This window comes from Mirounga angustirostris, unplaced genomic scaffold, assembly GCF_029215605.1.
Source record: "Mirounga angustirostris isolate CCGP_5_RB_7025 unplaced genomic scaffold, mMirAng1.0.hap1 SCAF_14, whole genome shotgun sequence".
Taxonomy (NCBI): domain Eukaryota; kingdom Metazoa; phylum Chordata; class Mammalia; order Carnivora; family Phocidae; genus Mirounga; species Mirounga angustirostris.
This window is the reverse complement of record NW_026991722.1, coordinates 4,051,600-4,069,909: the sequence shown is the minus strand read 5'-3', so window position 1 is coordinate 4,069,909 and position 18,310 is coordinate 4,051,600. Positions and strand designations below refer to the sequence as shown.

Below are 18,310 nucleotides of genomic sequence, written 5' to 3'. Positions count from 1 at the left end.
CACTGTGCTGTTCAGATTGTCTATATTCTTACATGTTTTTTATCTACCTCTATCAGCTGTGAAGAGGAGTGTAGTAAAGTTGCCCACTATGATTGTGGATTTGTTTTTTTTTTTTTTTGGTTTTTTTAATTCTCTTACTTTTGGCTTTACATATTTTAAAGATCTATCCCTGGCTACTCTGAACTTTAAGATTATTTTATATACATACCCATCTATCCTTATAGTTATGAAATGTTCCTTTTTGTCTGTAGTAAGGCTTCTTGCCATCATTCCGTGTTTCATATTGGTGTAGCTTCATCAGCTTCTTTATAAGCTGCATTTGTTTTTTTAATCTGTGACAATTTCAATCTTTTACATGAAATAGTCTTTTACTTTGTATTTATACTTTATATAAATATATCGATACTTTCATCGTGGTCAAAAACTGAAACTACCCAAATGTCCATCAAGGAGATTGTATGAAAGGCTATGTGTTCACCGAGGGGGATGCTCTGCAGTAGTGAGGATAAACCAACCACAAAAAAGAAACTATAGATAAATTTCAGTCATAGAGTTGGATGAACTAAAGCTTTTCTATACATGCTTTTTTTAAAAAAAAACATTATTTATTTGCTTCCTGTATGTCTAGAGAGATTCATTTAGGTCCACTCTAGATCGAATATGATGAAATTTTATAATCCTATTAATCCCCACAAAATTGACATCAAATTAAAAGTTGCCAGAATTCTGTCATTGTACATTATAATTTTTTTTCTATTTAGTGAAATCCATTTCACCCCACGAATGATCTTTATTTGACCTTTATATTAGCAGTTGCTTGTCTGCCATCTCTGTTACCGAAGAATTAGCTTGGCGTTCATTCGCTGCACCCTGAGCGGGAATGAAATACACTCCGTGTTTGCAATACCAGTGACCTTCAGTCAGTCTTGGGAGTTGGTTATGAACAGCACCTGAAAGAGGGGAGGATGAAGACCAAGAAGGCTGCGGAGAAGGTTGAGGGGAGCATGTATGGTTCTAGTGATTGTGCCAAAGAAGGAAACGGAGATGGTTTTCCTTCGTGAATTCCAGGTCCACACCAGGTCAGAGAACATGCTTGCTTCTGACGTGGCGCTGGCTGCTGCTGGTGCGTGCCCACGCGGGACCGGGCGGCCGGGCCACTCCCTGTGCCGTGACTGTGACGTCCATTTAGTTCCTTTGCCTTTCCTCTGAGAAGCTGGGACTGCAGTGTTGGAAATGTGTCTGTGTTTTCTAAAGGTGATGATCAAGTGATGTTCTCTGTTTAGGAGAAATTAAGCATTAAGTGATGACATGATATTTTCTCTAATTCCTTCATTTTCTACTGTGGTAGGGTTTAAAAAAAACCATATTTAAATTGATATGATTTTCGTCAGTTCTTATATATTAAGACTTAAACATTTAAAAATGCACATTAGGTTACCTGTACGGTGTGATATAGTCTCTTCACAAAGTGGGATTTTGTATTGTTCCATAAGATAATCATTTTTCTAATTCTTTAAAACATGTATTATTTAATTGCACTCCATAGCGTTTTCCTCTTACCCAGGTATAAGAGTAAGAATGTGAAAGTTTGATTCTTACCAAAACTCTGCATCCATTTTCTTTCCAGTGCTATCTAATCCAGTACCATTTAAACTGTAACTACACTTAACTGATTCCTTAATTCTCTGCAAGCACATCGCTGCATATTCAGGCAGATTGAATTCCATATTCCACCGTGGAGCCCCTTTGCTTCATCTATCACAGTTAAGATAAAACAGCTGTAGCCTTTTGTATCTTAACCATTCCCTCTCATTCAGCAGAATATTCAAATTTCCTCATATAAAAGATTTTCTTCATCATTAATTAAAAACATTAGCGCTCTGATCTACAGAGCCCTGTAGAATGTAGTTTTCCCCAGATTGTGGGGCCTTCTATTTTTAACCCCGTTACTTTCAGCCCCTTTTGTTAGTTGGTGCTCTGACACATGTCATGACATTTTGTACAATAATTCATTTTATGAAGAGGTCCCAAAATCTCAGAAAATCCTGACAGTGTCTCATTGGTTCTCCTTACATAAACCAATTATCACTTCAACCTAAAAAGGAACGAAATTTTTTCTGACATGATTGCCTTTGGTAAATCCATGCTGACTCACTCCTATTAAATTGTACTTCTCCAAATGTATCATTAAGCTCATCCATAAGTATCATCTCAAATTTATTTCCTAATATAGATGTTAGACTAGCAGCTCTATAATTTTCAACCTCTACTCTCTCTCTTTGTAACCTTCAGACTGGATTCCTTGTTTTCCAGGCTCCTGGTATTTCACCACCGACAAAAGACTTCCTAAAATAATTAACAGTTCAACAATTCGATTCTTTACCCTCAGACATCACCCATGGGTTAATTTACTGTTTGTCTTAACTGCTACTGAATGTCTTTGTTCCCGTCTAACTCCTCTCTGCATACTCTGGTGCCTTCTGTCCGGCACCGTGCTCCGTGTCCATCCCGGCGTGGCAGGTTCGAGTGACTGGCTTTTCTCTTTGCTCTCTCTCCCTCTCTCAGTCCTGTTGGATTTCCTAGGTTTAGGACTAACTACCCCATGTACTGTATAGCCAGTGGGGGAATAATGCCAAAGCAGGGGTTCTCATCGACCAGCTTTTTCTGGTCATAGACTTGCAATCCAGGACCAGTTCATTTGCTGGATGCTTATCAGTAAATGCAGCATTACTGAGAAGCAGATCCTCTCGACTCATCCCTGTTTCTCTTTTATTAAATAATATACTGAAATACGTTTTTTCAAAACCTTCTAAGTATACATTTTAAAATATTTTTAATTCAATCTGCTTAGGGAGAAATGTTCTAACTTCTATTTGGTATGTCCAAAAATGTCTTTTTCCTGCTTATCACCGTGGAGCAGGGCTAAGGACATACATGCTTCTTTCCATCTGTGTGGTCCACGCTTCTGCCACCTGCTTCCCACGGCCCTCCTGCCATCGGGCAGTCCTGCTTGTTGGGGAGTGCGGTGTGTGTGGCACGGCTTCCTGCTTTAGGTGGTCGGTGCTGTTACTCTGCCCAGTTGCATTGTGACCTCAGTTACAGAGAAACAAAGAGGAAGGGTAGCAAGAGTGTCTGTGCCAAACTTGTCACCAGGCCATTCCTTCAAGACAAAGCTCGTTGGTAGGTGTTACTCCCAACTTAATGCTTCTTTAAAAAAATGCGTCTTCAAAAGGCTGACTTGCCCACCGAGGCCATGTCACTGCAGGGCAGCCCGCTGCAATCCACGCCCGTTTGCCGTCCAGGAGTTTCCCGGTTACGTCATGCTGCATGCACAGGAGCTAAAAACAGAATCAGCCTCTGTGGGTTAATGAAATTGTTGTCATGAAGCCCTAACATTTTGGAGTTTTAAGACTTCAGATCATCTGAAAACATGAGCTAGGAAGTAACGTATACTAAATAAAAAGAGCCACCAGGGTAAATGTTTTCACGTTGTACTTCTGCCACCTAGTACAGAGCCTGGCGGATGGCGTGGGTGTCAGGCGGGTGAACTGGGTCTTAGTGTCCTGACTCCATGGCTGTGGAGATGTGCGACTTTAAGCAAGTCACTCAGCCACTCTGCGTCTGTGTCCTCTACCTCAAGGCGCGTAACCCTGCTTAGCCTTTCTGTTGAACATTAGTTTAAATAATGCAGAGATTTTCTTTAAAAGAGGAAGATAGCGGGCTTCGTTATTGCCCTTTTAACGGTAGGAAGTTAGAAGGAAAAGACTGAAGTGATTTCTTTGCATTTATTTGAATTTGCTCCTAAGAGTAATGAATCTTATAACCATATATGTGTTAGTGGGTATCCATATATCAGCATGACAGTCCGAGCGTGTAGCTGAAGCCAGGGCTAGAGAAGGTCTTCATACAGCTTTTCTTCAGAGTAGAAACATCACTTTATTTATTGAATAATTTCTATTCTTTGTTATTTAGTATACTTTATATTTTTTAAAATGTTTTTATAAATGAATATGATGCTGAAAATAACATCCTTTCTAGTGTATATTTCAATGTCCTATAAAATCCGTAATGGCAGTCACAACATTTAAAATAAAATCAGAATCCACAATTAAAATATAGCTTTTGATAGTAACACCTCATACAGTTGACTGAAGATCATCTGAAATTCATGTAAATCCATTCAATTAATCATTTTTGATGGATCTCCGGCCCTCAGAGCACTCAGGCTCATTCCCTAGCTGTATGATCTTAGAAGTTTTAAAGTGAGGTTTAATTTTTTTTCTTCCAGAAAAAAACTCCATCCTCTTCTTTCTTGGGAGGCCTAGCTAAGTATAATTAGCCTGTGTAATTCAGAGCCACATTAAAACTTCCTTTGCGGCTTCTTTCCTTGCTGCCACGAGGTTATCCAGGCACATGGCAGTACGCTTACCTCATCGCCAAGCAAAATTATGATCTTATCTAGGCTAACATTCACAGCGTTCATGAACTGAATTCTGAAAGTTAAAATAGTTAAAGAGAAAAAAAAAGAAAACAAAATTGTGATCTTATCCCCCCTGACAACTTCATTTATCAAAATTTTAAGGGGAAAAAATTGTGGAAAGTTATAGTGTGTGCAGTATGATTTTATCAGGTAATTGATGTGGCTTTTATTTATTTATTTATTTATTTTAAGATTTTATTTATTTGCGAGCGAGAGAATGAGAGACAGAGAGCACGAGAGGGAAGAGGGCAGAGGGAGAAGCAGACTCCCTGCCGAGCAGGGAGCCCGATGCAGGACTCGATCCCGGGACTCCAGGATCATGACCTGAGCCGAAGGCAGTCGCTTAACCAACTGAGCCACCCAGGCGCCCGACGTGGCTTTTATTTTTATATAGACCTTTTATCAACTGTTTAATTCAATATAATTTATGTATTTTAAAAATTTACACACCCTCACATTCATATCTTGACCCTGACTAATATGATATGAGAGAAACATGGTAGGCGTTGGCAGGTCTCACCCCTGATAGGGCAAAACAGTTACTGTTTCCTTTGAAACCCTTTATGGAAGAAGAATGGAACAGGTTCTTCAAATTATGAGGGAAGTTTAGGAATACTATTTAATTAGTATTGAAATTTAGTTCAGAAGATATAAAATGTATATTATCAATCATTTGCAAATGTATTTATTTCTGTTTTTATTGAGCAAAGATACCATCTAGCAGGTTTTCCTTGTTTTGAGTTTTTATTTTGAAATAATTTTAAGCTTACAGAAAAGTTGCAAAAATAGTGCAGAGTTCCCAAATATCCTTTGCCCAGCTTCCCTGAATGTGAGTGTCAGATATAACTGTGACAGGATTACCGAAACCAAAGACCATCTGCTAAGCCACATCCTTCCTTCACATCTCACCAGGTCTCCTTCCTGTCGTTTTTCTTTTTTCAGAGCTCAGCTCAGGGACTGACGTGCCCTCTGGTTCTTGTGTCTCTTCAGTCTTTCCTTGTCTCTCACAACCTTGATGCTTCTAACGAATAGGGATCAGTTATTCTGTAGAATGTTCCTTGTTTTCCAGTAGTCTCACGTTTACTCATGATTCAGTTAAGGTTCTTTAAGCATCTCCCAGAGAGACGAGCAACACGTCAGGGTATGTTATGGCAGACAATGTAAACTGGACCCGTTGAGTGAGGTGGTATCTTCATATTTCTCCACTACAGACCTACTATTTTCTCCTTTTTAATTAATACACATCTGTGGGGAGATACTTCCAGATTATGCAAATAGCCTGTTTCTTCTCAAACATTTGCCCACTAATTTTGACATTCATTAGTGGATCTTGCCTACAACAGGATCTATGGAGTTTTAGCAGTAATACTCTCTTCCCCTGTTCCTTCTGTATTTAATTGGAATTCTTCTTTAAGGAATATCTGCCCCTTCACTCCCAATTATTTTTTTATTCAATTTATTTTTACCATTATGGGTTTATTGTACTCTGTGGTTTACAATTCAATATCATTTTTATTTCTTAGTCAAATTGCTCCAGCGTTGGCCATTGTGAGCTCCTTCTGACAAGCTTCCGTGTCCTTTGGGGTGCCCCCATCCTTTTATGACCATCTCTTTACTTTCTCGCACCACAGTGTCCTCCAGGCTCCTCTATCTGGTGGTTTGCCTGCCCTGATCCTGAAATCACTGTCTTCTTTAAGCATCTTTGGTTTCTTTTACTGGAGAAGGGTGTTTAGAAACCAAGATATGCACACTGTGTATACTCATTGCTTCTGTGCACCCTTGGCTTGTGGGCTTTCTCAGCAGACAGAAGTAGGAAATGTATGCGTGCATGCTAACCCCTGCTTTTCCATAAATACACAGTTTATCAATCCATCTAAAACATAAATTATTGGGGCACCTGGGTGGCTCAGTCCTTAAGCGTCTGCCTTCAGCTCAGGTCATGGTCCCAGGGTCCTGGAATCAAGCCCCACATCAGGCTCCCTGCTCTGCGGGGAGCCTACTTCTCCCTCTCCCACTTCCCCTGCTTGTGTTCCCTCTCTCACTGTGTCTCTCTCTGTCAAATAAATAAATAAAATCTTTAAAACAAACAAACAAACAAACAAACATAAATTATCTTAGACCTAAATACGAGAACTAAAACTATAACACCCCTAGAAGAAAAGATACTAACAGATCTTTGTGACCTTCGATTAGGCAATAGGTTTTTGGATATGACACCGAAAGAACAGGCAATAAAAGAAAGAAAATAAATTGGACTTTATCAAAATTAAAAACTTTTGTGGCTCAAATGACATCATCAAGAAGATGAAAGGAAAACCTATAAAATTGAAAAAAAATGAGGCATATCTATCTGATAAGGGGCTTCTATCTAGAATATATAAAGAACTCTTGAACTCATCAGTATCAAGGCAAATAACCTAATTTAAAAACAGGCAAAGGATCTGAATGGCCATTTTCCAAAGAGGATACATAAATGGCCAGTAAACACATGAAAAGATGTTCAACATCATTGTCAGGGAAATGCAGATCAGGACCACAAGGACATCTGTCATCCAGGTTGTTTACTCTCTTGGTAATTAAATAAACAGCTGCTGTTAACATTCACATATAGGTTTCTGCGTGAGTGTAAGGTTTCATCGATCTTAGGTAAATACCTGGAAATGAGATGCCTGGACAATACAGTATGTATATATTTAACTTGTAAAGACAACTGTCAGTCTGTTTGCCAGAGAGTCTGTACGTCTGATGTTTCTACCAGCAGTGTATGAGATTCTAGTCGCTCTGCATCCTCACTAGCACTTAGGATTGTCGGGTTTTCTAAGTCATTCTAATAGGAGTTTAGTGGTCTTTAGTGGTTTTAATTTGTATTTGATCACTACTGATATTGATTGTCAGTGCTGGTTTGCCATCTGTTTATTTTCTTCGATGAAATGTCTTTTGAAATAGTTTGCCCCTTTTCTCGTTGGGCACTGAGTTCTAGGAGTTTTTTTTTTTTTTTTTTAAAGATTTATTTATTTATTTGAGAGAGAGAATGAGAGACAGAGAGCATGAGAGGGGGGAGGGTCAGAGGGAGAAGCAGACTCCCCGCCAAGCAGGGAGCCCGATGCGGGACTCGATCCCGGGACTCCAGGATCATGACCCGAGCTGAAAGCAGTCGCTTAACCAACTGAGCCACCCAGGCGCCCTGAGTTCTAGGAGTTTTTAATGTGATTTTGATACAAGGCCTTTATCAGATAGATGATTTTCAAATATTTTCTCTCAGGTTGTGACTTGCCTTTTTTTTCCTCTTAACAGTGTCTTTCACAATAGAAAACATTTTTTTTTTAAGATTTTATTTATTTATCTGACAGAGAGATAGCACAAGTAGGCAGAGTGGCAGGCAGAGGGAGAGAGAAGCAGGCTCCCCGCCGAGCAGGGAGCCTGACTCAGGGCTCCATCCCAGGACCCTCAGATCCTCACCTGAGCCGAAGGCAGATGCTTAACCAATTGAGTCACCCAGGCACCCCAGCGAAAACGTTTTTAATGAAGTAGCCCTGCCCCCCCATATCCATAGTTTTGCTTCCCGTGGTTCCAGTCAGCCACGGTCAGCCTTGATCTGTAAGCAGATCCTCCTTCTGATGCCTCATCAGAAGGTCATTCATAGCCTAGCACTGCCTCATGATGCCCCATCACTCATCATGTGCGCATTTTATCATCTCACATCATCTCAAGGAGAGAAGGGTGAGTATGGTACAATAAGATATTTTGAAAGAGAGAGAAACCCCATTCACATAACTTTTATTAACAGTATATTCTATTTTATTATTACTTGTTGTTAATCTCTTACTGTGCCCAATTTACAAATTAAGATGTATCATAGGTATATATGCATGTAGGTATGGCAATACAAAATAGTATGTATGGTGTTCGGTACTATCTGTGGTTTTGGGCATCCACTAGGGTTCTTGGAACATGTGTCTCATGAATAATAGGGGACTACCGTATTCATGAAGTCCAGTTTAGTGATGGTTTTCCGTATGGTTTGTACTTTTGATATGGTATCTAAAAACTGTTTGCCTAACCCAAGTTACAAAGATAAACTCATATTTTCTTCTGGAAGCTTTATGTTTTTGCATTTATTTTGCATATATTTATATCTATGATCTATTTTGAGTCAAATTTTGGATAACATTAGGTACAGGTTGAGGGTTTTGTTTTGGTTTGGTTTTTTTTTTGCATATAAGTGTCTTTTTTTTTTTTTTTTTTTTGAGCAACATTTGTTGAAAACCCTATGCCTTTCGCTTTTGTTGAAAATCAGTTCACAGTATTTCTTTGAGTCCATTTCTTTCCTCTCTACCACCATATCAGTTTCTAAAATTAAGCATGCATGTGTCTTAAATTTTATCCTAAAATTCCCATAATTAGATATATATAAATATAATATATTTATAATGTTTATAAATATATATAAATATATATATTCCCCTTCATTTCACATACCCCTGCTCTTCATTTCTCTATGATCTAACATCAATTCCTTGACTGTCTGTCTGATGTGTCCCAGTCTTTTCCTCCTCCTGAATGACTTTATGACTTAGGGTAGATTACTGTGCCTGTTTGTTATAATCATTCAAAAAAACCTTATGAACAAATAAAGTGAGATATACATGTTTACATTCAGAATATAGTACCCAGTGAAATTATTGTTCCTTAATCCTTTATATTATTGAGTAAGAAAAGCCTTTCACTTTTTGCTTACAATATGATTCTTTTCTGGTTAGTTTTACCATCATAATAAGCAGTACTCAATAATTTAGTATTCTGTGTTCACCAGATTTATCTTTTTTTCCTTTTTTTGTTTCAAGTTTTTATTTAAATTCCAGTTGTTAACATATAGTGTAATATTAGTTTCAGGTGTAGGAATTAGTGATTCATCCCTTACATACAATACCCAGTGCTCATCACAAGTGCCCTCTTTAATGCCCATCATCCATCTAGCCCCCCACACCCGCCCACCTCCCCTCCAGCACCCCACAGCTTATACTCTATAGTTAAGAGTCTATTTTATGATCTGCCTGTCTCTCTTTTTTCCCCCTATGTTCATCTGTTTTGTTTCTTAAATTCCGTACACAAGTGGAATCATATGGTATTTGTCTTTCTCTGACTTATTTCTCTTAGTATAATATACTCTAGCTCCATCCACGTCATTGCAAATGGCAAGATTTCATTCTTTTTGATGGCCGGGTAATATTCCCTTGTGTGTGTGTACCCTACATCTTCTTTACCCATTCTTCAGTTGATAGACATTTGGGCTCTTTTCACAATGTGGCTATTGTTGATAATGCTGCTGTAAACATCAGGGTGCATGTATCCCTTTGAATCAGTATTTTTGTATCCTTTGGGTAAATACCTAGTTATGCACTTGCTGGGCCATAGGGTAGTTCTATTTTTAATTTTTGAGGAACCTCCATACTGTTTTCCAGAGCGGCTGCACGAGTTTGCATTTCCACCAACAGGCTGGGAAGTTTCTCCTTTCTCTGCATCCTCATCAATGTTTGTTGTTTCCTATGTTAATTTTAGCCATTCTGACAGGTGTAAGGTGATATCACATTGTAGTTTTGATTTGTATTTCCCCAATGATGAGTGATGTTGAGCATCTTTTCACATGTCTGTTGGCCATCTGTATGTCTTCTTTGGAAAAATGTCTGTACATGTTTTCTGCCTATTTCTTAACTGCATTATTTGTGTTTTGGGGTGTTGAGTTTGATAAATTCTTTGTAGATTTTAACTAATAACCATTTATCAGATATGTCATTTGCAAATATCTATTCCCCTTCAAAGGTTTCATTTTAGTTTTGTTGATTGTTTCCTTCAATCTGCAGAAGCTTTTTATCTTGATGAAGTCCCAGTAGTTCATTTTTGCTTTTGTTTCCTTTGCCTCTGGAGTCATATCTAGTAAGAAGGTCCTAGGGCCAATGCCAAAGAGGTTGCATCTTTTCCATTTATAATTGCACCAAAACCCATAAGATACTAGGAATAAACCTAACCAAAGAGGTAAGGATCAGTACTCTGAAAACTATAGAACACTTATGAAAGAAATTGAAGATGACACAAAGAATGGAAAAACATTCCATACTTATGGATGGGAAGAACAGATATTGTTAAAATGTCTATACTTCCCAAGGCAATCTACACATTTAATGCAATCCCTACCAAAATACCACCAGCATTTTTCACAGAGCTAGAACAAACAATCCTAAAATTTATGTGGAACCACAAAAGACCCTAAATAGCCAAAGCCATCTTGAAAAGGCAAAGCTAAGCTGAAGGCATCACAATTCCAGACTTCAAGTTATATGACAAAGCTGCAGTAATCAAGACAGTATGGTACTGGCATAAAAACAGACACACAGATCAGTGGAACAGAATAGAGAACCCAGAAGTGGATCCTCAACTATATGGAAAATATAAAAGCAGGATAGAATATCTAATGGAAAAAAAAGACTGCCTCTTCAACAAACAATGTTGGGAAAAATGGACAGCTCTCTGCAAAAGAATGAAACTGGACCACTTTCTTAAACCATACACAAAAATAAATTCAAAATAGATGAAAGACCTAAATGTGAAAAAGAAAACCGTCAAAATCCTACAGGAGTTCACCATATTTTTCTTACTAGCTAAGAAGTCACTTTAAAAATTTACTCTTACTATCTCACACCCACTAGAATATCTAGTATCAAAAAAACAAAATAAAATAGTGTTGGCAAGGGTGTAGAGAATTTGAAACCTTTGTGCACTGTTGGGAATTTAAGATAGTATAGCTGCTATGGAAACAGTATGGTGGTTCCTAAAAAAATTAAAAACAGAACTACCAAATGATCTAACATTCCCACTTCTGAGTATACGCACAAAAGAAATGAAAGCAGATCACACTCATAGCAACATTTACAGTAGCGAAAAGAAACAGCCCAAATGCCCGTCAACAAATGAATGGATAAAGAGAATATATAATATATATTCTGTAAATTATATTATGTAATTATAAATATAATTATATATCATTATAAATTACATTATGTATAATATGTATATAATTATATAATACATACATTGGAGTATTATTCAGCCTTAAAAGAAGGAAATTCCAACACATGCCACAACATAGATGAACCTTGAGGATATTATGCTGAGTGAAATAAGGCAGACACAAGAGAAATATACTGTACGATTCCACATACATGAATATGAGGTCCCTGGAGTAGTCAGATTCATAGGGACAGAAACTAGAATGATGGTTGCCAGAGGCTGGGGAGAGGGGACATGGGAGTTGTTTGGCAGGTACACTTCCTCTTTTGCAAGATGAAAAAGTCTGAGATTGATTATACAACAGTGGGAATAACTTGGCACCTAACCACCGAACTGTATGCTTAAAGGTTGTTAAGATGGTAAATTTTACTTTATGTGTGTTTTACCACAAATTAAAATTTTTTAAATTACAAATACAAAAAAATTATACTTATTTCTTCTCTATTTCCTGCATGGATGCATAGCAGAAAATATTAAATAGGTATCTCTGTTGGTGCGGGGTGATTAGGGAAGGGAGTTGATTGGGATGGGAAAATGAAAATGGGGAAGTTAATACAGAAATTATACTAATTGGCTTGAGACTCTAAAATTAAATAGACCAAAAAGATATCATATGATACATGTTAATCAGCATCGGAAATGTATAGATCAATTGAGTCAATTTGCAAAGTTAATTTATTCAGGAAAAATATGTAGAAGCAAAATATTTTAGCTTATATAGACATGCTTACACTTTTTTATTTTTCCTTTTTTTCCTATTTCTAACTAAGATTAAAAATACTTAAATACATTCTTTTAATAGATGAAAACCCATCATAGTAAAGTAGTCACTTAAATCACCTAATAGCTTTTATTGCAGCAGACGGTAGCGTAGGCCCCGACCAGATAAAATCATAGTTTTGATGGCTGGTCTAGATACTTTTTAAAAAGCTCCGCTCAGACAGGTTCACTCTCGTCACCGCTCTTAGTGCCATTTGTTGAGTAGCATGTCAGTGTGATTGGCACAGAGTCATTTGTTCATCTTACGAAAAATCATAATTTTAATGCATGCTTAAAATAAAAACCTCACGCAAGTGATTTCCTGTTTATAAAGGAAGAGGCAAGACTCCTTTGTAGTTAGCATAGATTATTCACGTTGCATGGACTGTAGAATTTTATATTCTTTTTTTGGGAGAGAACTCTTTTTAGGGAACTGCCTTTCAGCATTTCCTTCACATTTGTTATCTGGTTCATGAAATTAGAATGGGCTATAATACTGGTTTCTTTGCAGATGTTGGCCAGGGACAAATTTGGATTCTGTTGGCTTTAAACTGAATCTGCATCTCAAACTAACGAAGTAGATCCTTGAATCTTGGAGTAAGGTTTATGTCATTAAATCTCTTTTAGTGATAAATGTCTTGCAGTGATTAAATAAGTTAATATTTGTAAAGTACTTAAAATAGTGCCTGGCATATATTAAGTGCTCTATAAGTATTTAATTAATAAAATATTGAACTGAAATTACTCTGTGTCTTCTGGGTTCTTTTAAATTGTGCCAGTAGGTGCTGCTCTTGAGTGACAGGAGTGGATATTCCAGGTTATATTTTATATTAATACGTGGCCTGGATTGATGGCATAACTTATATATTCGTGTTTATATACCTTCGTCTCATGATTAGAAACAGAAATACACTGTTTACTTTAACGACTTTCTTAATATAAAATGACAAAGATGTGAAAATGCCCAGATAGTTCTCTTGAAATTTCAGAGTACTGTTTGGTAAATACTACAGCTGGTTTCACCTAAGTTTTTATTTTTTAAAAAAGTACCAGTCTCATGACCTTTCTCACTTACCAGGCAGTTAAGTATCATATTTTAAACCTCTTTATGTTGGCAACTAAACAGTTATTGAATCTCTTGACTAGTCAACACTGAAATGTGGTACTCCTTGGTGTTTTACAGATAACCCATCGATAGGATTCAGCTTTGTTAGATGAACCCTGATATTCAGGCGGACCAGATAGAAGTGGGGCCAGATGTAGTCCCTCTTGTGCACGTGTAATTGCAATGTTAGTTCATATCCTATAAGCGCTCTTTCTATGGAAGTGAGTGTCGCGGACCGTGTTTGCTATATGGACGGAAAGGCGCTAGACCCTCTGCAAATGGAGTTAGGGTATGCAAAGCTGTTCGACCTGAGTCGTGGGAAGGCAAGTGGACGAGCACTTGGCTGTGTAAGAATTGGGGAGTAAGAGGTGAGAAGCGAGACAGGCTGGACGCCAAGCAGGTGAAGTGGCCTTAGGGTCCAAAAGGGGTTTTGAGGGGATTTAGCTGAAAGTTGGATTGCAAAGAATGTGCAGTAAAATGCTGAAGAACCGAGAGAAAAACAGGATGGCCCTTTAAATGTGGCTGAATAACACTGTGGGTTTCTTTTGTTTTACTTTAATGTTATTCTAATATATCATCTTTGTCCATATTTCTGGCCTCTCCCCCTGTACATAATGAGGAAAAGTTTCCCGTGATGTATGCTTTTGGGTCATGAATCTTTTACCAGTCAAAGAAGTAATTTTGGTTTTAGATATGATTCTGTTATAGTACTTAATATATTTTCTTTTTTACCCCAATTTCTCTATCTGTGTCTAAGAAATTGTGTTAGAAAGACATTTTTAAGATGTTTTATGTTCAGTTTGAACATACCAAATTTTTAATGTCTTTTTTACATTGAAAAAGACATTTGAAATCCAAGGCTGTGTATTTTTATTATTTATGGCAGAATCAATTTGGGTATGTTCATCTTCTGGGCATTAAGATGTCTAGATATTCACATATTACATTAATATGTATATAATCATTTTCACTCAGCATATATGAAACAATAGTTTATTATAATAATTCAGATAAAATTGAATGTGCTTGGCCTAAAGGTTTTGAGTTAGGCCCCAAGTATAGCCTGCTTATTTATGCGGGCATTTGATCTGTGTGTGTATATTTGCTTATGCTCCAGTTTTGTACGTTCATGCTCTTCTCAGAGCCTCCTGAGTTAGCCCTGCGCTTCCACACAGTGAGGGGCATGACCATCCTCCCTACCCACTATTTCTGTCTCCTGAGCAAACAGGAGTTCCTGTAAGATTTCCTCAAGTATGCCACTCTTTCCCTCCACTCTTTCCCAGCCATGGGTCTTGTCTCTGATATGAATCCTTATATGAAACCCCAAACTGTAGAATTCTAGAAAGCTGTGATACACTGTTTGCAGTTACAGGACTTCATCCCGTAGAATCCGATCAGGAAGGCACCAACCAATTTCAGAATCGAAGTGGTCTAACCTTTCCCTAATAGCTCCAAACTATTCCTGAAAAGCATTCTCACTATCTCTGGTGATGACCTCTGAATCCTGTCACGGAGAAGTTAAATCAGTAATTTCTAAACCTTTTTAGTGGGGCAGGTTTTGTAAACTTTTGTTGAGTTCATGAGATTTACATTCTTCTGCTTCTTAGTATGTTGCAAAACACATTTTAAAAGTCCTGAAGTGACTAGAAATTTTTGTTTTGTTTGAGAATTTGTAACTACTTTTGTGTTCAGACCTACCAGATCACCACCAAACAAATACGGACCTTTGTCCGCCCACGATGAGCCCAGCACACTGCACTATAGACATCAGAGACAGAGGAGTGAGCAGCACAGGCTTGGTCCTTGCCTTGCTAGGGATTATTGATTTAGTGGAGAATAGACATTAATGGAACAACCACTTAAGTAAACACCCAATTGCCATCTAAGGCCTACAAAGATAAAGTCGAAGGTGCTTTGGGAAGGCATCTGGGGAAGTGATCTGTGTAGGGCACCAGGTGAGACTCCTGCCTTACATCTCAGTCTTGAAAGAGGGTAAGAGTTAAGTGAGAGAGAACGTTCCAGGCCGTGGAACAACACAGACCCCCGGAAAGGGGGAAATAGCGAATTCGAGGAACCCTTAGAAGCCAGTGTGTTGTAATAATACTTTTCTAGTTGGCTTGATCTTATTAAGCCTTTTCCATGATAAGTTTTTTCTACTCTTTAGTGTATAGGAAAGATGTAAAAAGAAGCATTGAGTTCATTCCGTTGTATTCTAAATAATTTGCCACATTAATGTGATAATAGCGATTACATATGAGCACTCACTTTGCCAAATTAGTGGGCTCTGTTTAAGAGTACCGTCTCATTTAATTTCCCAAACCACACGATACCACTGTCCTTCCCAGTTTAATGGTGAGGGGGAGCATGAGGTTACGAGGCTGGCGAGGCACATGGAGCCGGCCCCTGGTTTCTGGGTGGCCGCCATGATGCCGCCGCCAGGTTGTGTCGTGTAATGCTTGGGTCAAATGTCATCTCGAGTGTTGGATGGGTCAGTGTTCATTCACAGAATCAGAATGGTTTTGAGAGCTGAAGAATAAGGAATTTATGCTAGAGATGAGACCTTTTCTAACTGTGGGAGTTAAATAAAGCCTTAGAAGTGGTCCTAGTGGAATCAGTCTGGTTTTATGTATGAATATTCACTTTCAACCCAGAAGTTTTTCATGTCTACCATGTCTCACAAACACCACATGTTGGATTTTCTTGGCAAAATGCTACTTTCTGATATACCAGGCAGATAATGAGTTAAATTGAAGACCAAATTGTGAAGATTAAGTTTTAAAACTTTAAGAATGCAATTGGACTTGAGTCAGTACTTAAAATTTCACAGGTATTTACCTGCTCTTAAGTGGAGACCACGGGAAGAAGTGGTAGAGCTCCACAGGACTCTGCCTACTGGCCTGCACACATTATGCTCCTCACTATCCACAGCTCACGCATCCTGTCATTCTCTGCGTGACATGGTTGGAGCTTCTGCGTGCTTCATGAGGGCGTTGTCATTTTAATTAAGTCCTTTCCGGTAGTTTTTTTTTTATCCATTCTAGTCATTTGGCTCCTTTTAGAACCTTTAGCTTGGGACACATTCATCTCTTACGTCCATGCAGTGATCATAGTCTTTCTAACATGTCTTTCCACAGACATGGTGATTTCATCCGTAAGCATCATGTTTTCACACTAATATGGTATCTCCGTAAAGAGTATTTTGGACCAGGGTACTAATCTAATGGATTTTTATCATATGCTCATTAAAAATCTAAAATTTAGTTTTTCTGTATCAGCTACCGTGGGTGGATTTCTAGGTAGTATTTATTGGAGTGGTTTTTCCACCTATTTCTTCACTCTGGCTGTGATATTAACCTTTTATAATTAAGATGCTCTGTCTCTTTGACACATAGTATGCCCTTTTAGTTCTTCTTAATCTTTTTTTTTTTTTATCTCCGATCTTTTTTTTTTTTTTTAATTTTATCCATTTACTCATGTACCACTTCGTTGGTACCTTTCAAATGCTAAATGCTGTCCCATTTATCCTTAGTAGCCATGCTGAATTTTTCTGTCCTTTTTAATATTTAGGTTTTATTGGATGAATGAAGATTGCACCCTCTCTAACTGTGTCTTAAATAATTGCCACTTAAGGGAATTAAGAACTACAAGGGAAGGAAAATGCTGACCCATGGACTAAGCAGAGGGAGAAAACGTTCCCACTGGGTCTAATTTCCTAAGAAGGACCATCAGGATAGTGGCGAGGCCCTGAAATTATGGTCTGAATGACCTCTAGAAAATGATCAGTCCACAAAGGAACTTGCCTGTGTTTGCACCAAGCAGAATAGGGATAGGTGGTAGTCACCCCACTGAAGAAAGATAGCTAGCTCCCTTGTCCTTGGCTGGATTATAAAAGCCCAAGGAGAGAAAATAATCATTTAGACCCCAGAGACAGAATTGACATTGCAGGGTAAGACGTGATCCAAGGTTGTGAGTATAAGCTGGTGTAGGGATGGATACCTTTGACCCAGGAGACGGGGCTAGTAACATATCTTAAATTCTAAACTTGCATTTTTGGTCATGTATCATCTATTGTTTTAGGACATAAATTCTATTGTTTGTAACACATAGATATTTATCTAAACATGCATACCTCAAACATCCATTAGACTTTTCACACTCTTATGTTTCTTTCATGTTGTTTGTCATTCTCTAACTCTGGACTGTGAGAGTGAATATACTGAAGCAAATGAGGATTGAAATGTGAAAAAACTGACCTTTATTATGAGATCTTTATATGTTGATATCACTCTGGTGCTTCCTGTTTAAAAACAAAGTATAAGGTAACAAGTAGAGTTTCTGTATACAGTGGCGTTCATTATCTCAATAATAATCTGACCAGAAGACCGATGAAGAACTATTATAAACAATTAATTGTGTTTTCAAATCTTTTATTTATCAACCCCAGACACTTAATAATTGAAGTGTGAAGGAGAAAGGCAAAGAAGTAGATTCAAATAATTAAGAAGGAAGGTATTATATCTTTGTTCTAAAAATATTTATATGAATTGAATTTTTATTTTACATTCTTACACAGTCAAGTGATGATGGAGACAAACTTCATAATATTTGTATGACCTAGCAGTTACCGAAGATCTAAAAGACAGAACCAAAAAGGGAAAAAAAGTAAACAAAGCTTCACAATCAATTATGAGAAAATATTTGCAACATGTAAGGCAGAGCCGGGATTAATATAATTAGTATTCCCACAGAAGGTCACTATTCCTAATTTACCAAAACCTCTCTCAAATGGATTTTTTTTTTTTAAAAAGACAAATCTAGGGGCACCTGGGTGGCTCAGTCGGTTAAATGTCTGACGCATGATTTTGGTTCAGGTCATAATTTCAGGGTCCTGGAATGGAGCC

General features: G+C 37.8%; 1 protein-coding gene across 10 annotated transcripts in view; it reads left to right on the top strand.

Moving 5' to 3' along the window:
• The window catches only part of ZNF407 (zinc finger protein 407), a 470,693-nt gene that overhangs the window by 301,850 nt on the left and 150,533 nt on the right, over nt 1-18,310 (top strand). The window contains exon 9 of one of the 10 annotated variants that reach the window (XM_064577672.1): nt 811-18,203. The exons of the other annotated variants lie outside the window; for them this stretch is intronic. Within the exon in view, the coding sequence (XP_064433742.1) occupies nt 811-848 (38 nt within the window). The 3' untranslated portion in view covers nt 849-18,203. Of the gene's footprint in view, nt 1-810; nt 18,204-18,310 lie in introns of those variants that run through there. 10 annotated transcript variants of the gene reach the window in all.